The sequence below is a fragment of the Ixodes scapularis genome, unplaced genomic scaffold (genome assembly GCF_016920785.2).
Source record: "Ixodes scapularis isolate PalLabHiFi unplaced genomic scaffold, ASM1692078v2 PGA_scaffold0__279_contigs__length_252992795, whole genome shotgun sequence".
In the NCBI taxonomy this organism is placed as follows: Eukaryota; Metazoa; Arthropoda; class Arachnida; order Ixodida; family Ixodidae; genus Ixodes; species Ixodes scapularis.
In genome coordinates, this window is record NW_024609835.1 from 37,479,564 (window position 1) to 37,502,246 (window position 22,683).

The following is a 22,683-nucleotide window of genomic DNA, read 5'->3' on the forward strand; positions in this document are numbered from 1 at the left end:
TAAAAATTACTTGAAGTAAAGTACAAAGTAAATTAGAGGTTATTTACTTGAAGTAAAGTAGGAACTCCACCTGGTGCAATGTACTTAAAGAAGTAAAGTATTATAAATAGAATACTTTATATTATAATAAATAATAATATTATATTATAATACGATAATAATATTATATTATAATAATATAATATTATATATATAATATATATAATATTATATATATAAAGTAGGAAGTAGGAAGTTCATATATAAAGTAGGAAGTAAAGTGGGAAGTACACCTGTGGCAATGTACTTAAAGAGTATAAAGTATTATAAATGTAATCTCCTTTCAAAGTAATGTACAAATACTTTTTACATTATCTTTCATGATGCCATTTAATCCCCTATAGTGTTTTTTTAGCTGGTATGAATTGCTCCAGTGGTAATTGGTGTTGCATCAGTTTATTTCGGAAATGACGGCAAATATTGGATAAAGTCAAGTCGCCAAAGAGTAGTTTTTTTACTTTCGCTGACGAACTCGTTTCGTTTCACCTTATGTTGTACCGCAGCGAAGGCTGGAAGCGCGAGCTCATAGCGTTAACAGCTGTCCTTACTGCACGAGAGCTTGTGCCGCCAAGATCTGCCTCAGAGCAAGGAGCTCACGCTTACAGCCTTTCCTGCGGTACAACCTAAGGTGAAAGAGTATAGGCCGGTTCAGACACTTGCGTTTGAGTGCGTTTGACTGCGTTGCGGCGAGAACCGAAAGCGAGTCACCGGCACATCTGTGCTTCGTATGAAGCGTGGAATCCAATTCAAGGAATCATCTTGGAACGCGACATAAGCAGCAGGGACCTCCTGGTTTCTCGCGGTCGCAACGCAGTCAAACGCAGTCAAACGCAACTGTCTGAACCAGGCTTATAGCTTTCAGCTCACAAGACCGCTCACCGACGTGCAGCGCCCCTATGGAAAATGGGAGAAGTTCTCCTCTCACGCGCTCTCTTTTGTTTTCGGAAAAACATCGGCAGGCCGCTCTAACAGGAGGGATCGAGTGGCCGTGCTTTTGGCATCTGGCCAACTCAGTGCCTCCCACATCACCACGCGACGCGTGTACAGACGCTCCGTAAGATTTTAGCTAGCTTCAGAAACAAATATTATTCTGAATTAAAACTGCTGCTCTATGCTCTTTTAACCGCGCAACGAGTGCTGCTCAAGAGTGCACCGCGTCGCATAACAAGTGATGGTGCGATTTGTGTTTGCTGTCAGACGAGATCAAAGCAAAAGCAAAACAAATCAGACGTTAGATGTTTACAGAATGTGAAAGCGGTCTGCCTATGTGTGATGGCACTGGTTCGTGCTGTGGGTAATAAATTAAAGGGGCCATGAAATTATTTTTTAACGTTTTGCCAATTAGTTTTACTCCTCAACGCAAAAAATGAAATGAGAAATCACGTGGTCGTGCCGTGCTTGGGCACTGGTGCGATGACTCCAAGCTTCCACCATGTTTCTTAGCACACTATGATACTCGTCATTCCCAAATGATAATGAGTGCCATCACGGCACTCATCGGCCACGAAGGCGAATCCAAGTATTCGTCGACGGACTGAGTGTTGACGAGCGCATACGCGGGGGTCGTCTCCAATGCGTGGGCTGGGGTCGGCTGACGTGCTTTGGGTAGCGCGGATGTATCCCAGTGGAAAGTCAGAGTGCATTCGAAGAAAATGAGGTACGAAATAGTCCGCTAACAATTTTGTACCGAAAAGCAGGCTTTTGACTCTGTACCTTCTTTTTTTTTTTTGGCCCAATGAACGATACGCGATTAGGAAAAAAATCTAAAATTATTTATCCCATCTCAAAACTAGTTTCATGGCGCCTTTCAGCGGATTCCTTCTTTCATGCTCTGATCGACAAATGTTCTAACCCGTCTTTCTTTTTTTCAGTGCCTCACAAAAAAAAAAAAAAAAAAAAAGAAAATAAAAAAAAGAGAAATAAATGGCAGCGATTTTTATTTAAATGTTTTATAACGCGTGGAATAGATTACTCACATAGAGATCGATTGTTAAATCTGTTTAAAGACATGAAACAGTCGTTTCGGGGCTTAAACAAAAATATTGATACTTTCTCATTTTAAAGTTAGTGAAGAAATTGACTTCACGTGACTCGTCGCCATGTCACACGGCACGTCACAGTATCTCGTGACACCACGATTTTCCAGCGTGACGTCGTGTGATGTCATTTTTCCTTTAATTTACAGAGAAATACACGTCATGTGATCCGCCGCCCTGGTGTCAAGTTGGGACGGCCCGTGATCTGACACCACGAGACGTGGTCAGGTGATGCAACGCCACGGAGAAAATAACAGCGCGAACCCGACTTTACAGTTCATAGAAACGAATGCAATACTCCTCCCAGAATCCGCTTTGCCGCGTTTTGCGTGCGAGCCTGTGGGGATCGGGGATGCGATTTTGGTCGTGCACGACAGAAGTTGCTTTCAGTGTGGACAGCCCTCTAGGCGACGGTTCATTCCTGGAAAGCGCGCATGTCGGGGAGACAGCCTGACGCCGCAAAGGAAGTCCGGGTGCATTTTGATAAACTTTCAGATGAATGTACGTTGTCCGTTTGTACCACCTACACTTGAGTCAAAGATTGTCCTGAGGGAGACAAAACTTGTCCGCTTTTCCTTCTTTGCGTCCATCCCTCTTGCAACTTTTCCTGGGCATCAAGCACAAACTAGCCCAACAACAAGTCTCGTTAGACAGAATACGACGACCAATTCAAGGTGGTTCCCTCGAAAAGCGTTCAAGAGGCAACTCTCCAACGCAGGCTGCCTGAGCAGTTCAAGGCGCGTGGGTACGGGTGGCTACGGCGTCGGCTGCACCAGCGAGTGCCGGGACTCAGTAGGCTTCCGGTCTCCTCTGGAGGCCATGTCGGGCCCCCGAGAGACGATGCTCTGGCTGCCCTGCGTGGTGCCCGGAGGCCAGAGGCCCGACTACCTGGCCACTGTCTGCGTCGACGCCAACTCGCCGGACTTCTGCAAGGCGAGTCCTGCCCTTTTTGGAGGCCACGGTTTCAGTGAGCCAATCACTGCTCCGGAGGGGGCCACGTGACTGTACTGTATCTCACGAGTTCCTTGCAGTGCTGTCAAAGCCACGGGTGAGAGAGAGAGAAAGGCTGTTTTGGTGCGATTTTTGATGATGGGCTAATATTCTAGGGAAAAAAAACGACGTCTGGTGTGACACAAAAGAGGGTTCGGGTGAGAGGGGAGTTCTTCCGTTCCCTCTTCTCCAACTGCTTGGGTCACGCTCTCGCACCTGTACCTTTGGTAAGGGCTGTAACGTGCTCTGCTTCCGTCGCTCTGATTGGATCGAACGGGCCGCAACGTTCGTTCTTCTCTTGGCAGAAGCTGCCAAGCGGAGGAGAACATGGTTCCACCTCAAGGTTTTCGGATATGGCAAACCGCGTAACACAGTCCAAGCTACACACGCCACCGACATGTCTGGACCACTGACGTTCATTGTGTCTGTTTGGTAGACGTTCATGCGCCCGCTTTTATTGTACCAATGTTTTGAGGCCAGATCCACGAAGAGCTTCTTAAGTTGCGACAACCTAGCTTTCGTAAGTTAAAGGAACACTGACACCTCCCAACGTTTTTTTTTTTAAATTTATTGCTAGGCGATTTATTTATGGGTCAGAAGACTACTCATTCAATATTTTTCTAAGGCATCACATATATGTTTGATAATGTCAGAAAATGCAACAGCTTGAAATCGAAACCGAAACTGGACTGGGGAGGAAGAAGAAATATGGAGCAGGAGAAAGGTTACCAAACTATGCAACTTTTTTTTCGATCAACGAATTTGCAGTTTTTTAGAGGCTGCAAAATATGGGTATCACACTTTTGTCTAGTTTGAGTATTAAGTGTGTGCTTCAATAACCCACGACAATGAATACCTTTGGTGGTTGTGTATAAACCATAAAAAACAGCACATGACCACGGAGGAGAGAGTGAGCGCAACTCAAACCGGACAGTTCTCGATCGGCGGTTTTCAGGTGGAAAGAAAATGAATTTCGAGCCCCAAATTGTGTTCTGTGTGGTTAAGATCTCACATAGAATGTACAAAAAAAAAATTGAGGACATTTAAGCATTTCTTATGAGTTGTGAATGCGAAATCATGAATGTCGTTCTCCCGCTCCCTTAGTTCGTCTGCGGCGTATTGGCGTGGACGGCCATGTTTCGCTACTGCCGATGTTGCGGCCGACGGCCGAGCGCGCGCTCTAGTGAAGCCACGCCGCGCTGAGCTCGGCCGTGCAACCTCTCCGGAGTCTGCCCGGGCGGGCTCGGCTGTCTCTGCGGCCTGCCGCTCTCTTTGTCTCTTACCGGCGGCCGGGCTGCTGAGCTGTCATGGAAAGGGATTCTCTGTGGGTTGGCGTTCCTTGGAACTACGCCGCGCAGCAGCCAATGGGAGCCTCGTTCCTTGAAACTATGACGTCGCGCCAGGCAATGGGAGCCTATCCATCAAATCGCTGCTACAGACGACAGGCTTCGCTTTATTGGGACTGTGGAGTTTAGATGCCGTTTGGCGCGACTTCAAAAGCTAATAACGCCGGTTCACTCCGTGCGACAGTTAATGCTTTTGCATAAAAACCTTGGCGAGGATAAATACCCTGTCAGTGTCCCTCTAAAAGCATCGTAAGAAGAGGAGAAATCGGTATTCACGAACGCATTCTTAAGTGAGAGGAGGAAAACGGCGTTCTCGCACGAAAAAGAAAACAACTAGAAATTCAGGTGTCCCTCAAGCTCCCCATCCCCGCGAGAGCCGGCTGTTGCTATGGCGACGGCGTCTTCAACACGAACAACCAATCGGAGACCTCTGCATGGTTCGAAGCAGTTCGGAGCACGTGGATTTCGAATTGCAAACGCAGGCGGCCTTTCCGTCTATGGTTCATGTCCGTGCAGCGAAAAGTCGACGCTAACACGAATTAAACGGGCCCGAATGCCGAGACCGGGATAACCGCCTTCGCCGACTGCTATGAACTCCATCGCTACGAAGTCAACACAACTGTCATTGTTAATAAAAAAAAGACGGCTCGCGCAGGTCGTTTGCAATTTTGCAAAGTGGCGTTGACAGAAAAAAATCGCCGTGGCGTTTTTCGCGGCCTCGGAGATGCAGGAGCGAGCCGACGTCCAAGAAGATGTGTTTGAACTACGAGAGTGTCAGCAAGAGCCACGTAAATACCAGTTCACACTCGGAGCGGACGCGCGCGTTTCATCGAAGTGCTAGGTTCGCGCAGTTGGACCGCGTTTTGGTAAGCGCTTCGGGACCGATTTTTTTTTTTACGATTGCAACTCGATGCTGACGTGACACTCGGCAAAGGAAAGTTGGACCGGCATCGCGTAGCTCCCACGAACCATTCTAGCTGGACAAAAGGGACCTTTAGCAGACCGTTGCCGCGCTCCGCGTACCGCACTACCGGAGCCTTTGAAGCATGCTTTTAAGCGCGCGCCCCGCGGTCATGGTACCACCCGGGCGCGCGCTTAAAAGCATGCTTCAAAGGCTCCGGTAGTGCGGTACGCGGAGCACGGCAACTGTTTGCTAAAAGTCCCTATTGTTTACGTACCGTCGTGTCGGAATAAAGATGGCATACTATTAAAAAAAGTGTACATGCCATAAATGTTGCGAAGGTAATCCATACGACGTTTATTTGAGCTCTATGTCACACAAACCAAGGAGAAAGAATCAATGAGAGTCCCTTTTCGACGACAGCGTTCGTCACCGCTGCGTTGGAAAACAAGGCGATGACAAGGGGAAGAGATTGACCTCTTAATCGAAGGTCAGCGATCAAACTATTCACACGGGAAGGGTCCACAGGGATGGCGCGGGCATATTCCATTCAGCAAGTCTGCCGGTCCTCTACAGACGGTCTTGGCAGGGACCGCCGGAACAGGTCGGAGTGCCTCGCTAGGCCTATACTCTGTCCTGCTCGCCGGGCTAGCCCTTGGCGGTCGCTTGGTCAGTGGGGTCGTTGCCGTTGTAGCTTTTCCCGAATGTGTGTGGATTCAGCGTTCATGTCCGTCGTGGTCGGTTTTAAATACTTCTTTCTTTGTTCTTGCTGCTTGAAGTCGGGACGCGCCAGAAGAGTACGTAGAAAAGAAAATTTCAGAAGATGGTGAAAGTGCGCGCTGTCTGCTACTACATAAGCTCTTTTTGATATTAGGGACAATCAGCACGTTTTAAAAAAATTACGATCATGAAAAGTGTTTTTGATTAAAACGAGAAAAGCTATAGTTAAACTGTTGTTTAAATAACTGTCCTCTTCTCTGAAACCGGTTTCTTGCATACAGAGTCGAGCTCCAAAGTAATCCCAAGATTTAAAATTATTTTAAATAAATCTGAATGTGAATAGAACCAAACCAGCCCTACATAGAACCAACCTAGTTCTTTTAGCATACAAGTTTTACAAAAAATGTGATCAGGTGCTAGAATGATGTCCGAGAAAACAGAGATCGCGAGAAGAAAAAACTTTAAAATTTTATCATAATTAAATGGTGCTTACGAAGAAAAACTGCTTGTGTTGCACTTTTATAATAATAATATAATAATAATGGTTTATTTTCCAGTACCCACAAACAACCTAGCGGTCTACTGTGTAGTGCATAAACATGGGTGAATTATTATACATATAAGCCAAAATACAAATTGTCAAAGAAAAACTAAAAACTAAAAAAAAAAGCTAGGGGTAGGCTTGATCCGGTCTGCTTAAGGCAATTGCATCCATTCGCGTAATTGTTGCATAAAATCCTGACGTGCACTAAAAATATCAAAGTTCTTCTGATGTGCAGCATTAAAATCAATTTGAGCCCTCAAAAGAGGTGACACAAGTGATGTACAGGAGGGGTAAAACGTTGATTTGTTCCTAATGATTCGGGGTAGAACATGGAAGGAAATAGACTGCAATAAGTCCGTCGAGTTTACCTCACGATGTACAACTTTGTATAAAAACATAAAATCTGGTACTGTCTTCTCACAGTCAGTTTGTGCAATAAACCTGTGAAGCAATGATTCATAGTGGTAGAAACACCCCCTTCCAATATACCTATCATAGACAATTCTAATCATTCGCTTCTGTACATTTTCAATCGCGATAGCTTGAGAAATAGTCAGTGAGTTCCAAACCACAGAGTAAAATTCTAACTGTGATCTAACCAAAAACTTATACAAATGCAATAAACATGAACGGGCAGAAAATTAGTGACATAAACGTGAAATCATACCTAATACTCTTAGCGCTGCATTTACGGTTGTAACAACATGACTATTAAAAGAAAGTGCAATGTCAATATCTTTAATATCTTTATTTATGCTGAGTTCCCCTTACAAAAATATGAAACGAGTTTCAATTGAAAGTCATTCAATTGTATAGAAACTCTATTGAAACTCATTGACCATTTTTGTAAGGGTCCAATGTTTACCATGAGCATGCCCTTAAATGTCGCTACTGCGTTATGATGTGAAACTTAGTTACGACACTTCAAAATCATATAGAAAGGGCACTTTTAGAGTAAATGTATTAAAAAAGTGTGTAATAATTAACGAAAAGAAAACGTAAGAACAGAACCAAAGAAGTCATTTATCTATTCATAAAAAAATAAGAACGTGACTTGGATGCATTACAAGTCGAAAAACTTGGAATGCTTAGTCTTTATTGTCTTTAAAAACATCAAAATTTGCTCTTTTTTATTGTGCGTTAAGTTTTGACAAATGCATGTCACATTCTGCAATAAGACACTGACGATGAATTGGCCATTCATTTGCTAAAAGAACGAATTACGTGGCGTGCCCACAAACGCGACATTGGCACCGCAAACAAGAGCGTTAGCTCAGCTGCCACCGATATTACGGTTGGGGCCGCGGGACCGCCGCCTTAAACACAGAATAATGCGTCTAACAACGTTACCTGAAAGTACAGTGTTCTGCCATGCGTATGAACATAATCAGTCATGTTCTGAACACGAACACTCGTCGTCCACATACGACGAGTGGCGTAGACGGGGGATTATTTAAAGACCCCCCCCCCCCCCCCCCCCTTTCGCGTAAAACTAAATTCTGGGTACACCACTGCTTACGATGAGGCACATCAATTTATTCATTGTTTCTGTTTAGTCACGCGGTCTCCACAGCGTTTATAGCCAAGACCCTAAGTGGACGTACGCGAACAACGCTACATCTCCCGAATGAAGCCTAGCATTTTCAAAGTTCTTCCCTGCGCATTGTCCCCGAAACCAGATTACTGTGTTGCTCCGAGAAGCAAGAATAAAAATTTCGCTCGTATTTCTTTTCTCATCTTCTTTGTATTAAAGAGAGAGATTACGGGATCATCGATCTGTTTACCTTCAAAAATACCCTTGGCACGGTTCCTGTTGTTTTACAGCGCACAAGGAGGAACTCCGAGGAAGAAAGTTACTTCAAAAGGAAGAAAGATACAGCGAGGAACCCATCGATAAGAGCGCCAGAACGCCGATCTCTATACAGCCCCCTTGAGACTTAGACAAAGAAAGTTGCCAGTGCAACTTTTCTCGATCTTTTTTGTTTTGTTTATTTCTCGCTCTCTTAAAGAAAGGAAGAAAAAAGGTATTGGCTGAGTAGCTCCGGTGAAAAGAAAGGAAGAGGGTCTCAGCTCTAAAATTCAATTTCGTCTTTGCTGATGCGTTTGTTTCGTTTTCGCTTTAGTGGTCGATGTTGGCGTATGTTTGGAGGCGTTATCGATCTTCGAGGCCTAGAATCCATGTTCAAATTGAGAGGCCTGACCATAGACCGCGGGCTAGACATGCGGAGCTCCCAATTGCCTTCTGCTTCGTTTTTGTCTCATTTTGAAAACAAAAAATGAATTAGATTTGAGGAAAAAATAAAACAAAACAAAAAATACGTGAAAAAAAACTTGAAAAATTGATTAAGATAGATTCCATTTCAATCCAGCAAAAAAGAAAGAAAGAAAGATAGAACGAGAGCGATACGCCAGGAAGAAGTGAGTTTCTGCAAGGAGAATCGTGTGCATGCTGCTACAATGTTGACAATGTTTTTTTTTAAATGTAATGACATACAATTCATTTGCATTGTTTTATGTGAGTCTTATTTTATTTGCATTTTTGGCTTAATGTGAGGATAAATATAAATGGCGGAAATCGCAAAAACAATATATATATATATTTTTTTTTCTTTTTTTTTGCAAGCACGACGAAGAAATGGGTAATCTGCAGTGACTCTCAAGTGACTTTCACATCTACACAATCAATGAACTGTAGAAGTAACAAAGGCGGCTACATTTACAAAGTTCTTGTTTAAACGACGGCAGAAATGGAGGCAGGCCACGACATTGCGCTTCAGTGGGTTCCAGGACACTGTGACTTCACGGGCAATGAAGCGGCAGACTGCCTCACGAAGAAGGTACTTACATTGGAACGAGCAGCATCAACGTGCTCTCCTTTCCCGTGGAAACACTCGGGAGATCTCAAGGACGGTTCTATGCCCGAAATTGTAGTTCTACTTGGTTTGACGAACACTCTAAACGCTCTATTTCCTACGAAGTCGACTCTCAGATAAAATTTCGCGCACCCATTTCTCTCGCACGCGAGTGCATAGAAACACTACCGCACGGGCATCGTCTCGATGTCGCTTACACAGCAAGCTTTCTACACCGCATCCATTGTGCGGATTTTCCAGAATTCCCATGTGGAAACTCAGTCGGAGATAAGACTCATCTTCTACTAGAATGCTCGAGATTCGAAAAAGTGTCGAGAAGAGCTAAATTTACGGCTCATGACACTTGACGACCGCCCCTTGTCTCGAGAGAAAGTGCTCGTTCCTTGGCCTACCTCAGTTCTACAAAAGAGGCTCTTTTTGCCTTGCGTGATTTCTTCTTGGAAACTAAAATAACGGTTAGTTATTGAGAGAAATAGATCACCAAGAACAACACAGACACGGCAGAAAAGTAGAAACATTATTTTATGATAAATTAACACTATATACATTCTTCAACTATGAAATTCAGTATACAACACTTGTAAACCATGGTTGTATATTATCGTGCTGAAATTAGTTCTAATGTAAAACGTATTTGGGTAATCTAATGTGCAATATTCGATCCCTTTAGTGTATATTGTACAGTACATAATGTACTCGCGTTTGAGTGTATATGAAATATTTTATGTAGATAGCATAACAATCATTGCACTTTACTGTAAGTAGTGTAATTTTCTACTTTGGAGTATATTGTGGGGTGTTCTGTGCAATGCTTAGTTTACGTGACAGTTGTGAACTCTCACAGTTGTAAACTCTCAATTCAACAAACACTGATCACTCAAGTTCAAAAAGGAGTAGAGGTCGCCGCTATAGCAGCAGCCAATGTATATATTTTATTTATTTTTATCAGTTATTAAAGAAAAAAAATATTTTACGGCACACTTTATGATACCGCGAACGACGATGGTCTTGTGCTATAGCAAGAAAAGACAACCGCGAACTATATTCGAGCCATGGAGTCAGAACCAAATTATTAATTTAAAAGTACTTAGAACCGGAAACGACGGAGGGACGAAAGAAAAAAAGAACAGCACATAAAGCGTTTTGTTATATCTTATTTTTCACTTATATTTCCGCTCTTTTTTATTTCTCTTAACATCAGGGAACCATTCACTTCTACAAATGTAGATGCCTCAACTAATAGGTAATTGAATCCCAAATCCAATCTATTGAGCGAGGAAATGTATAAATTCTTTATACTAAATGTTTGAGCACCACTTTTTTTTTAAGTAAGGGCTTTTACAATGGGCCATTCAGACAGCCTTACTCTGAGCGCTTCGAAACGACGCCATGGGACGATGAACAATCTGCAAACTGAATTTAAATTCGATAAAGGTTCTCGTATCTATTTTTGTCAGGAATCTACGTAGTCAAGATTAATTTTGTGTATAAAAAATCATCGACGTTTTTGGGGCTTATCCTGCGTGGCTGGGACGACATAAAACTCACGAACGACGTCGCGCGCGTGAACACACACACACACACATACATACACAAACACGCGCGCGCCCGCACGCACGCACGCACGTGGGAAAGCCCAGTATAAAAGCGAAGGGAAGTACCACACTTCATTGAAAACAAACATCGATTTGTTGCTGAATTCTCTCCGTGTGCACATCCGGAAGTGCGTAAGTAAAAGGACACGAAACCTGACGACGGATTCAGAAAAGTCGACTGTCTGTGCCTTCGCTGGATGTTCGGATATTTGAACTTCTCCCATTCACATGCCGTAAAGACGTTTTTTTCAATATCCTCCGGCCATCTCATCCCCATTCATATCACGTTTCTTACCTAGTTTCATCTTGTCAATTTAATTCTTCTCTGCCTCCCCTTGCAGTACGCTCGGCTAGAGCATCGTGCACTGTTGCTCCTTCGATCACCCTTTCCCCTTCATTCTGTATTTTCAGCATGCACAACAGCATACCAGATATTCAGTCAAACTGAACGTCATTGAATCATATTTTGGTCTTCCTCTTTTAGAAATAACAAGCTATCGACTTAAACCGAAAAGTTCATGAAATAAAAACACTGCAATGAAAAGATTTAACGGAGTTCCACCCCTTCTATCAAATAAACGTAATAAAAACAACAACAACAAAAACCTTTAACACTTATTAGCTTGCCGTTAGTTTTGAGGCGTTCTTCAGAAAGTGGCTTCAATCGGGGACTGTATACTTAAACAATAAGTATGATACTGCTACACGGGACAGCAGGCCGTATCAGACAGTGGCCTCATTTCTGGCGTTGGTTCAGATGAGCGCCGTGAGAATCACTGGAGTCTAGCGCGTAATTCACGAACGCTCCGTCGACGGACGCGACAGGTGATCCACCGTCTACCGATGCCTCACACGGGTGACGAGCTTCACCACATGAACTGGAACACGTGCAGCAGCTGCTACGGCAACCCGAGCAAGCGGAGGGACAAGCTGGTGCTGCCCTGCCTCAACAGCGACCGCATCTACGTCGTGGACGTGGGTCAGGACCCCAGGGCGCCCAGGCTGTTCAAGGTGACGCCGTGCCTCGGCTAAACTCACTCACGAGTGTACTCGCTCAACTCACTCATTCTCACCCTTAGACGCAAGGTGAGGGTCACTAACCGCCGAATTTAGAAACCTCACTCAAACTACACTCAAACTGAAGGGCCCCTCCACTTCCTCGAGGAAGGCGCGAGGGCCGGCGCTGGCCAATCGCGACGGCGGATCCGTCCTCGCGATTGGCCAGCGCCGGCCCTCGCGCCTTCCTCGAGGAAGTGGAGGGGCCCTTCAGTTTGAGTGTACTTTGAGTGAGGTTTCTGAATTCGACAATAAGTTTGTAAGCCCCGAAGGCCCAGGAGTTTCATAAATATACCTAGGGCCGGAATTTCAATGGCGTCATAAATTCGGGAGTAAGAAGTCGAAGGATATTATGAGAGAGGGTTAGTTTTGAGTTTAATTATAGACGTAGATAAGTAAAGTGTTTGCTAGAGCCTAGACGTAAGCCTGTGGGCGAGGGAACGGTTATTTTGATTTCGAGCCAATTGTGAACTTGAAGGAGTTCAACCCAAAATGCCGACATCTGGCGTTACGCACTACGACTATGGTGCCTGGAACGCGTCTCCGACTGGTGTGTTTACCGCGGTCAAAAAAGTGGTCCCTCGATTTCCGCCTGATGACGTCATAGAAGTGTCATACTGTCGCCGGTCGCCATCCTGGCGGCGTCCTAACAGTTGTGGTGTGTATGGCAGACGCCTGTTCTGCTGGAGGTCGCTCTCCACTGTGACAGTCCACGGAAGGTACAGCAGCTTGAAGTTGGAACGCCTGGGACGTTGTGACGACAGCGACACTCGCGTTCGCTCGTGCTTTTCGCCAGCATTTCTACGGCGAACCGCCAGGATCGCGACAGGCAACAGCATGACACTCCGGCTTCTGTGACGTCATTTGTTGCCACTTTGGGACCACTTTTGATGTATGGGCGGGATAGGACGCTAAACACCAGTCGAAGACGGGATCCAGGCACCGTGACGATTCGGTTTTGGAAATATCCGTGTCAGATAGCTTTTGCTGACCACGATATCAGTTCGAGCTCTTTCGTCGAAGTGAGCTGAACTGCTTGAAGGTGGCGGAAATGGGTGGGGAGAGGTGTCGGGGATTTAATTTAGAACTTGAACTTAATTGAGACGACCATTTATAGGTACGCGAGATTAAGCAATTAACCTAAAGATGAATCTCTTCTCGCATGACTCGCCGACTGATTTTTCATCCGATTATTTTTTTAAAAATTAGACCCAGGGCTGTTACGGATTTTCCGTGCCCCTGCCACTTTTGTGCCGTGGGAAAGTGAGTTTTGCGTTGCATGATCTGTAACAAACAAAAATATCTCCCTGTTTTCGGCAAGCGTATTATACACGTTTTTGTTTACGCAGCTGGCAGAATCAAATATAAGTGAAATTGGCAGTTGAAATTAATGTCCTTCTTGTTTGTACAGTTATTATTTGTAATCGTCGGGAACTCCAGTTAAGTATAGTTAATTTTGGGCGTATTGTCAGTCTTCTCTGTAAAACGTTTTTATTACTTTGTTTTCTTCGAAGGTTAGTACCTCAATGAAAGTTGTACGGCCAAAAATATAAATAAGTTTCCCTAAATGATATGATACGATATCTGCTTGAATCCCTCTTGGGGAATATTAATCCTTGTAAGCGTTATTTTCCGAGTCTCACACTTTTTACTTGCTTCGATCTTACTTAATAACGGATCATGTAATGTAAGTAAAAAAAAAACAAAAAAAAAACAACAAAAAAACCTATATATATATATTTTTTTTTTAATTATTATTTTTATTGTTTATCTTCTTTTGTAATCAGCGTATGCCATTTGGATGTATGCCGATCGGGCTATTCAAATCGTAGCAATTGCGTTTCCCAAATATATAATGCATTTAATTATAAATTCGAAGTGCTATAACTATTCAATCGGGCTCCACATTCCGCCGATTAACCGATCGATTCATTAATCAAAGGTCTCCGCTTTATTGCTAGAAAATTCTTAGCCAGTGGACGGTCCTAGTTAATTACATTAGTGGGTGAAAAACAAAATTGAATTTGGGTGCAGCTTGTTCAACCATCAAGCTAAAACCTGCGTGCCCCCGAAGCGAAAAATTGCCACAATGTTATTGGCCCTGGCTACACTTTTGTGACCGAGAGAGCAGCGAAAGGTTTTCAATTCTTCGTCGGCAAGAGTTGGCCTACATAGAATTGGTAAAATGTTCCGCTTTCGACGACTGAAGCGTCCGGCAGATGCCATATATTGGGAAGTTTCAGCAGATCGTGTTTTTGTAGATCTGTATGTGGATCGGAATCTCTCACTGCCGCCTCAAGGCACGTCTTGAGGCGCGCGGGCCGAAGTAGTATCGAACCTTCAAAAACGATTAGTAAAAAAAAAAAAAAAAAAACTGTTCAGTTTGAGCAGCCAGAAGTCTACGCTGGCCAAGAAAACAAAATGCGATGTAAAACGTACCCGAAAAATGTTGCAGGGTTCATATAAGAGATCCTGTAAACTTTCAAAACTCCTATTTTGTTTATGAGAAACCTGCGAAACTGATTGATTGCTTTTCTTCTTTCCACATTTCGTTAACCGGGCATAGAAAAAGGTCATACGCGTTGGCCGCAACATAGTTTATCAATTTTTCCAAGTGTTTTGTTTTGGAAAAGGGCAAATATTCAGCGCAAGCGAAGTAAACTTTTTACAGCGGAGCTGTTAAGGGCTAGTTTCCACTGGATCGTGTCCGGTACCAAACAAATGTCGACACCCATTGTCGACACAACGCTCCGGATGCCGCCGTTGCTCACAGATGGCGGTAGTTGTCCAGAGCGTTGTGTTTGCCGATTGTCTGCTTGGCGCCGTCGCTCATTCATTGCTGTAACCTTTCCAGCCTTGGCAACCAAACAACTGCTTTCTGCCGTCGCTCATGGATGGCGGCAACGTTTCTTCGGAGAAAGAACAGCGGGAACGGAACGAGCGGCGATGTGCGCAGCAGCGCGAATGGTTCCGCAACCGCCGTGATGCCGCTATCGCCTAAAGTTCCACTGCGTCGAGTGCTTCAGATTCCCTTGCGAAAAAAGAGCAGATCGCTCGCCTGAAAAGCCAACACCAAAAACAGAAGCTACAGCTCCGCTGCTCTGCCTTCTTGACCAAAGTGGAAAGGCTAACTAAGAAAAAGGTTTTTTTCTTCAGTAATTGGTTGTTCGTTCATATGGCACGAAATTTGAGATAATAGACAGAATAGAGAGATAATAGACCTTTTTCAAAAAACCAATCAGGCAACATTGGCGGTCGCCATTGCTTGGACACGAAGCCCTTGATTGGATCCGAGTCATCGCCGAACGTTGACGTCACTCTCGTGTCCTTACAAGCTCGGAGTACGTGATCAAGCATTAGCGGACAGGTGATGGCACAAACTTTTGAAAAGTGTCTATTGCTTTGCCTACTCTAGCGCTGTGTGAATGAAAAATAGCGTGGGGGAAAAGAAATTCCCGGGTAATGTTTTGCCCTCGTGAAGTCAACGACATTGTAGAAGCCACAGGGTGACACCAGCCGTCATACTCTCGCTAAAAATCTCGTGCGCCGCCCAGGAGATTTCAACGTAGCTGAATAAAACAGCAGCAAACAAATAATAAAAAAGAAATAGTACAAAACTAACCGCAAATGATGGTCGCCTGCATAATGTACGTTGCTTGTCGTAGGTGATCGAACCCGAGGAAGTACACAGCTACGGGGTTGGGGCGCCTCATACGCCCCACTGCCTCCCCAGCGGAGAGGTGATGTTGAGCACCATGGGTGACGCTAACGGAAATGCCAAAGGTGAGCCCATAGATAGGCGAACAACGGTTGGGTCTGTCATAATATACTGTTTTCTATCCACTCAAAAAATATTCTCCTCTGTCATCCGTTCTACGGGGCACTTCGAGAGTCAGTCGCTGCAGTGTATGAAAAGAATTCGTTTAATTACGAAGAAACAAAATTCTAACGTTGACTTAGAAGTGAAGTCTTCGACGTGACAGTGAGCATGACTTGAAGCATGATCTGCCACTGCCGGCATCAGTGACGTCTTATATTCGCGTAGATGGATGGATGGATACAAATGAATCCTTTGAGTCGGGCGGCTGCCAGAGCCGCCTAGCCAGCGTTATAGACTTCAAGAGATAATTTTTACTACCTTGACGCGCCTTGGGGAATAACGATACAAGCCCGTGTCAACCTCCCATGCAAACATGGGCGTACCAACCGGGGGGGGGGGGGGGGGGGGGGGGGGGGAGGGGCGAGGGGGCGCTTGCCTTCCCCCCCCTCCAGTTTTCAGAGTGGGGGGGACAAGGCATCTGTTTTGTCCACCCCCCCTCCCCCCCCGGCTTGAAACAGCCGCCACTGGGCAGGCTTTTTGCCCTGCCCAGTGTTTGCCACTGGGCAGGGCAAACACTGACCAGAGGCGCCGAGGGATACCAAGGCCACCGCCCCCCGCCTCCAGGAGGGAAGGTCTGGTTTGCCCCCCCCCCCCCCCCCCCACACACACACACACACACTCAAAAACAAGTTGGTGCGCCACTGCATGCAAAATAAACAAACTCTTTATTACATGTTTGCTAAATTAAGGGAACGAAATCGTCCGCATTTAGCCGATTTCCGAGCTCAAGAAAGCTCATAAATAAACACCCAACGCAGCTCAAGATAGGCTGCACATCGTATGTCTCCCGACGTTATCCGTAGAACTTTTTTATTTTGCTGTCTGTAAACTTGCTAAATCAGTGCATCAAGTGTTCAGCCGTGCCATCCTCCTCCTCTTCGCACGCCCCACACACTGCATCGATATTCTGATGTTTATCATCGTACATTCCAGTTCGCCGAGATGTACGAATAATCGGTCTCCGCGTTTGATTTAGTTTGCATACCCAAATTCCACATTTACCTCTCCGCTACTTTCAAACTATGCTTAGCTGCTACTGCTTGATCCCAGTTTCTACCATTGCCCAAATATTTTCGGTTCGAGTTTTCTAGTTCGCCTCCTCGATCTTGTTTTGACGCTTAATCCTCAGACACAAAAAAAAAAAAAAGAAAAAGAAAAAAAGATCACTGCGTGCGCATCGTTTCTCGTTAATTTCACTCACCATTTTTTCAGATTCTACCTTACTACAAGGTAGAATATTTCTACACTAGCGTCCCTGCCTTAAAAGAAGAAATAAATATAAACGCCCATTCGACGAGAGGTCGGTGTCTCGTTGCTTAAATGAGCAATTTAGCCAGCGCTGTACGACCGCCATTACACGGCCAAACGCCGTCACTGATGCCAACCGACACCAAAGCGCGAAGGGGCGCGTTTCATTTGCATCGTACGCAGATTAGCGCTGCAGAGTTATAGTATCCCGGGGATCTGCATGGGCAGCGCGATCTTTCGCTCTTCGTGTTCCGAGCTACGCAGTGCGTCAACACTATCAACCACCGATGCATCCTTCCCCCCCTCCCCCCCCCCCCTTTCCCCCCTTCGAGACGGAGTGACGAAGTCGTGAACTTGTTAGGGTGGATTTTTTAAATGCGATATTGCGTTTCTTTCGGAATATGTCTCGCATGATATGCCTGAAAGTCGATTAAACAATTTTTACTTTCAAAATAAACGCGACCTTTCAATTTCAAATATGGTGTGTGTTTGTAAAACGTTCAACACCTGCTACATGAATGTCAGAACATCAAAGCTTGGTATTCTGACATCCTCCGCGAGCTCTGCTTCACCCTCCGTTTCGGCCCGTATTGCAAAGATGGCAAATTTTTTGTTACTATTATTTTAACTTCTTTGAGAATAGCTATCTTACGCATGTAAACGAGCTTGCACCAGAGAAGATTTTTGTGATGCTGGCGATCTTCGTTTTAAAACCGCACAAATAAAATATCGCTATACTAAAAAGCACGCAAATAAAATATCGCTATACTACTAAAATATGCGAGAATACGTCGCAATTACTTCTCGTTGCCGGCTTGAATGTAGGTTCGAGCTATCTTTGTCGGCGCATTAAATTCAGAGTTTTGGGAATGCGGCAAACGTTTCAGAACGTCACAGGCCTATAGTATTATTTTGCGAAGAATCTAACTTTTGTACTGTGTTTCTAACAAGTAGAAAATTTTCCACCGTAGCTGTTGTACCTACCTTTAGTTCTCCCCAGACGCTGTACAAAGTATGACCGGGAGTCGATAACTTTCGAAGGCTAAAATCGAAAAACGTGAACTCACTCGACGATACCAACCCAGGAAACTGTGAGCTCACGCTGGCTGACCTTTTTTCCTTTGAGGAGTGCTTGTATTCCCTCCTAACGAAGTAGAGTCCGTTCTCATTTATGAAGTGTTTCTTTCCACACAGGCAGCTTCTTGGTGCTGGAAGAGCGCACGTTTTCCCTGCGTGGGACTTGGCAACCGGAGCTGTACTTCTCCGACTTCGGGTACGACTTCTGGTACCAGCCTCGCCACAACGTGATGGTGAGCAGCCAATGGGGGGCGCCCTCTGCATTCCGGACGGGCTTCAACATGGCCGACGTCAAGCAAGGTGAGGCGCCGCCACGCAACACCCCCTGAAGCAATTGTGTTTTGTGTCCGTTTATAGACAGCGGGAAGCTGGTCAATGGTCTGGTGTCTCTGCTCTAGATAACAAACTTAGTGGGGCAGTACTACCACTAGCCTGTGGTCTTTCGCGTGCACGACGCAGTAGTGAAACATGACCGCACTCCGGCCCGATGCACGGATTGGACAGGAGAGCCGCGTCAACCATTCGGTTGAGTGCATGGGGTAGAGTTCAGTCAGTGACTCGCTCTAGGGTAATAAGAGTGATAAATTCTAACCCCATCTGCGCAACATAAATTCATTTTTTAATAGAAATTTGAAGGAAATTAATATTTTCACTAACCCCATCTGCGCAACAGAAGTCCCCTTTTCCTTGTATAGAAATTTGAAGGGAGTTACCGTTTTCAGCTACCCGAATGTTAACAGTTTAATTTGTCTCGAACAACTGATAAGGAAATACAGTTTTGTGGATTTGGTTTTATTCGATCTAATAACAACTATACTCGTTTTCACCTCAAGAAAAAAAGAACTTTTGCGCATTGTTCATACGCCGCGCGAAGTAGTTTTACGAGATTTTGTTGTCGGAGGAAGAAGCGATGCTTTTGGCGTTTGAAATGTGTACGTCTTAATAAGATGACATATATCTAACCTAAACTACCACTACATACATCTTTTTGGTAAAATTAGATTCCAAACATATTTTGGAATTTAATTTCACCAAAAAAGCAACAACCGTGTAGTTCAATTGATCGATGAGAGCAGAAACCCAGTTGACGAACAACCATGCTCAAAGGTAATAAACACAATTTTTACTTTCAACTTTAAAAAATAGAGTTTCTTCGATATACCTGTGTGACCAACTTCCCACTATGAGCCTATGTCTCCTATCAGTATTTCAGCAGCCGATATTGCCACCCTTATCGAAGAGCTAAAACTTTCATCGTCCTCAGAAACAGATAACGTGTCATCCAAAATACTAAAGAACACCTCGGCTATATCTGGTTTCATATTGTACTTGATATTCGAGCAGTCACTGTCCGAAGCTGGCTCCCGTCTGATTGGAAAGTGGGCAAGATTGTTCCGGGCCACAAAAGAGACGGTCGCTCCATGCCCTCAAATTATCGTCCTATCTCATTGACCTCTGTCGCATCAAAGCTTCTCGAACATATTATCTACTCCCATTTAATGTTTCATCTAGACAGCAACGACCTTTCCTACCAGCACCAGCATGGTTTTCGCAAAGGTTATGCCTGCAAAACACAACTTTTTAAATTGACTCATGACGTCCACCGTAACCTTCTATCTCACAATGACACAGATGCCATATTTTTAGACTTTTCCAAGGCATTTTACCGTGTTCCTCCCCTTCGTTTAATTTCAAAGCTTTCCCGCCTTCATCTAGATCCTCAAGTCCTCAAACGGATACTCTCTTTTCTTACCTCTGGAGTCCATTACACTGTCTTGGACGAGCATGAATCTAACCATACTGATGTCACATTCGGTGTGCTCCAAGGAACAGCCCTTGGTCCTCTTCTTTTTCTTCCCGACCATATCACGTCTAACATATGCATTTTCACAAATGACTGCGAACTCTATCGCGAAATTACCTCACCTTATGACCAGGCTCTACTTCAGAAGGAACTACTTCATGTCACCTATAGTCCGTTGCAACCTAAGAACGAAGGGCGAGGGTAAGACGAGCCGGGGAGGAGGAAGCAGACGGAACGCTAAAGAGAGAAGGAGGCTTCCCCCTCTCTTCACCAGCGTTCCGTCTGCTTTCTCCTCCCCGGCTCGTCTTACCCTCGCCCTTCGTTCTTAGGTTGCAACGGACTATAGTGTTGTAATAACTGGCTAATGTCATTAAAACAAATCAAAATGCCAACTAATCCTCTTTTATCGAAAAAGAGTCTATTCCTCGTTTCAGTACAAGCTAGATAACGCTATCATCGAAGAAGTCAGGAAACGCAAGTATCTTTGTGTGGTTCTAACTTCTGACATGTCATGGATCAACCACATTAACGCGATCTCATCGGACGCAGCAAAGACCCTTAGCTACATCCGGCGCTGCCTGAGTGCTGCTACCCCACAACTCAGGAAACTTGCGTACGAAACTTTCATTCGACCAAACCTAGAATACGGCGTTGCAATTTGGAATCCCCACCAAAATGATTTGATCACTCAACTTGAAGCAGTACAAAACCGAGCAGCCCGCTACATCTCATCAAATTACGATTATACAGCTAGTTTGTCTACAATAAAAGCGAACTTTAACTTATTTACCCTCTAATCACGCCGTAAGGTAGCGCGTTTTTGCCTACCCCACAAACGTTATCATTATCGTCCCGCTATTAGTATTTTGTTCCTACACTCTCCCGAACGGTGGTCAACAACTCCCATAACTTTTAGCACATAGCCGGATCAACTAACACATTTAACAAATCGTTTGTACCTCTCACAATTGTGGACTGGAACGATCTCCCAGAGTCTCTCGCTTCAGTCACGGACCCAGTTATTTTTATGGATTACATCATCTTAGATTTCGCCATGTAGTTTCCTTTGTTGTCTGTTTACTCTCTCGTTACCAAACTAGACTGTGTATCGCTTTTCATTGTTGTTTCGTTCTTTTTGAATTGTATAACTTACCGTACTTGCCCCCTCCTTATGTAATGCCCTCGAAAGAGAGCCTTTAAGGGATAATAAATGAATTGGAATGAAATTCTCCGCATAACGGAGGGCGTGTTTTTATTTTTTTACTAGGGTTGTTGAGGTAAAAACAAGTATAGCTGGATTTTCTTTTATGGTGTATTGTTTTACCTTTTGTACCAAGGAAGATGCAATTTCGTTTTCTTATTTCTTAGGTTTTTTTCGAAAACCATTTTTATTACAAATAGAAACAAAGTTCGTTAAATTGTGTTAACAATGCCCTCATTAAATCTACGTAAAAGTCACAATGACGAAAAATCCGGTTTTGCTCGGACCGCGTGTACTGTATGCCTGTATGAGCACACATATACGAACCCAAGATAAAACTTACAAACTTATATAACATTTTATCGATATATCCTCTTTTCCGCTCAATTAAGCTGCGGTTGAACGCTTTTTGGTTTGTTACATAAAGCGCGAAATGCAAAAACCGGTCTTTCGAGAGAGTCCGCGTTAAAATGAACGAGACTGCTGATCCTACAAAAACGTGCGAACTATAGTAGCGATTATCACCTTGGCTGTGTTCCAAATCTTGCCCAAATAAATCCGAGTTACTCCGCCGGGTCGTGTCACGTGACAACTCAGATAGAAAAGCGCTGGACGCGGTTAGGTTTTGGAACGCCAGGGTACAAAACCCTTACCCTGGAGTAGGATCGAGTAAATTTTGGAACGCGGCCCTTACGAACCTTGTGGAATTCTGTTCCCCTGGCCTGATTTCTCAGGGCTGTACGGCTCGAGCCTGGTTGTCTGGGACTGGATGTACCGGCACAAGCTTCAGACGCTGGACCTGGGCGAGGAGGGTCTGCTCCCCCTGGAAGTTCGCTTCCTGCACGACCCCGACGCCGCCGAGGGCTACGTGGGTTGTGCACTCGGCGGGACCGTGTTTCGTTTCTTCAAAAACGACGTGAGAGGCTCCTCCAAGTTTATGTCTTGTGCGATGAAAACTCTATTTTCAGATATTAATTATTTAAAGATAATTTGAAGTTAAAAAAAACAAAAAACAAGTGGTTACAGTTTCGCTCCTAAAATTCGTCAAATGCGCAGTTTAGGAACTGTATTACCTTAGACACTGCGACTAAATTGATACTTGATAAACGTCTGGGCACCACGATACACTTGACTATGTTTGCTAACTTGGCATTTCTGTACCTTAAAGAACCCAGTTTTTTTCATCTAAGCTTTGGTGTAATAAACAAATATTGTTTAAGCCTAAAAAAAAAAAAAAGAAAGCGACGGTTTTTTTTACAACGGTAACAAAAGTGAAATTGATTGCCAATAGCCGTGTTCACTCGTTCGTTCATGTTTTTTTTCTTCATTGTTTTAAATCGGACAAAAAACGTATTCAGGTTTTAATGCGCGTT

The 22,683-nt window shown here is 44.4% G+C and overlaps 1 protein-coding gene across 1 annotated transcript in view; it reads left to right on the forward strand.

Moving 5' to 3' along the window:
• Window positions 1–22,683, forward strand: part of LOC8035278 (methanethiol oxidase) — a 99,271-nt gene that overhangs the window by 35,053 nt on the left and 41,535 nt on the right. Inside the window, exons 2-6 of the mRNA XM_040222981.2 lie at window positions 2,794–3,008; window positions 11,870–12,055; window positions 15,766–15,883; window positions 18,423–18,605; window positions 22,045–22,226. Coding sequence (XP_040078915.2) covers window positions 2,794–3,008; window positions 11,870–12,055; window positions 15,766–15,883; window positions 18,423–18,605; window positions 22,045–22,226 — 884 coding nt within the window. The remainder of the gene's footprint in view (window positions 1–2,793; window positions 3,009–11,869; window positions 12,056–15,765; window positions 15,884–18,422; window positions 18,606–22,044; window positions 22,227–22,683) is intronic.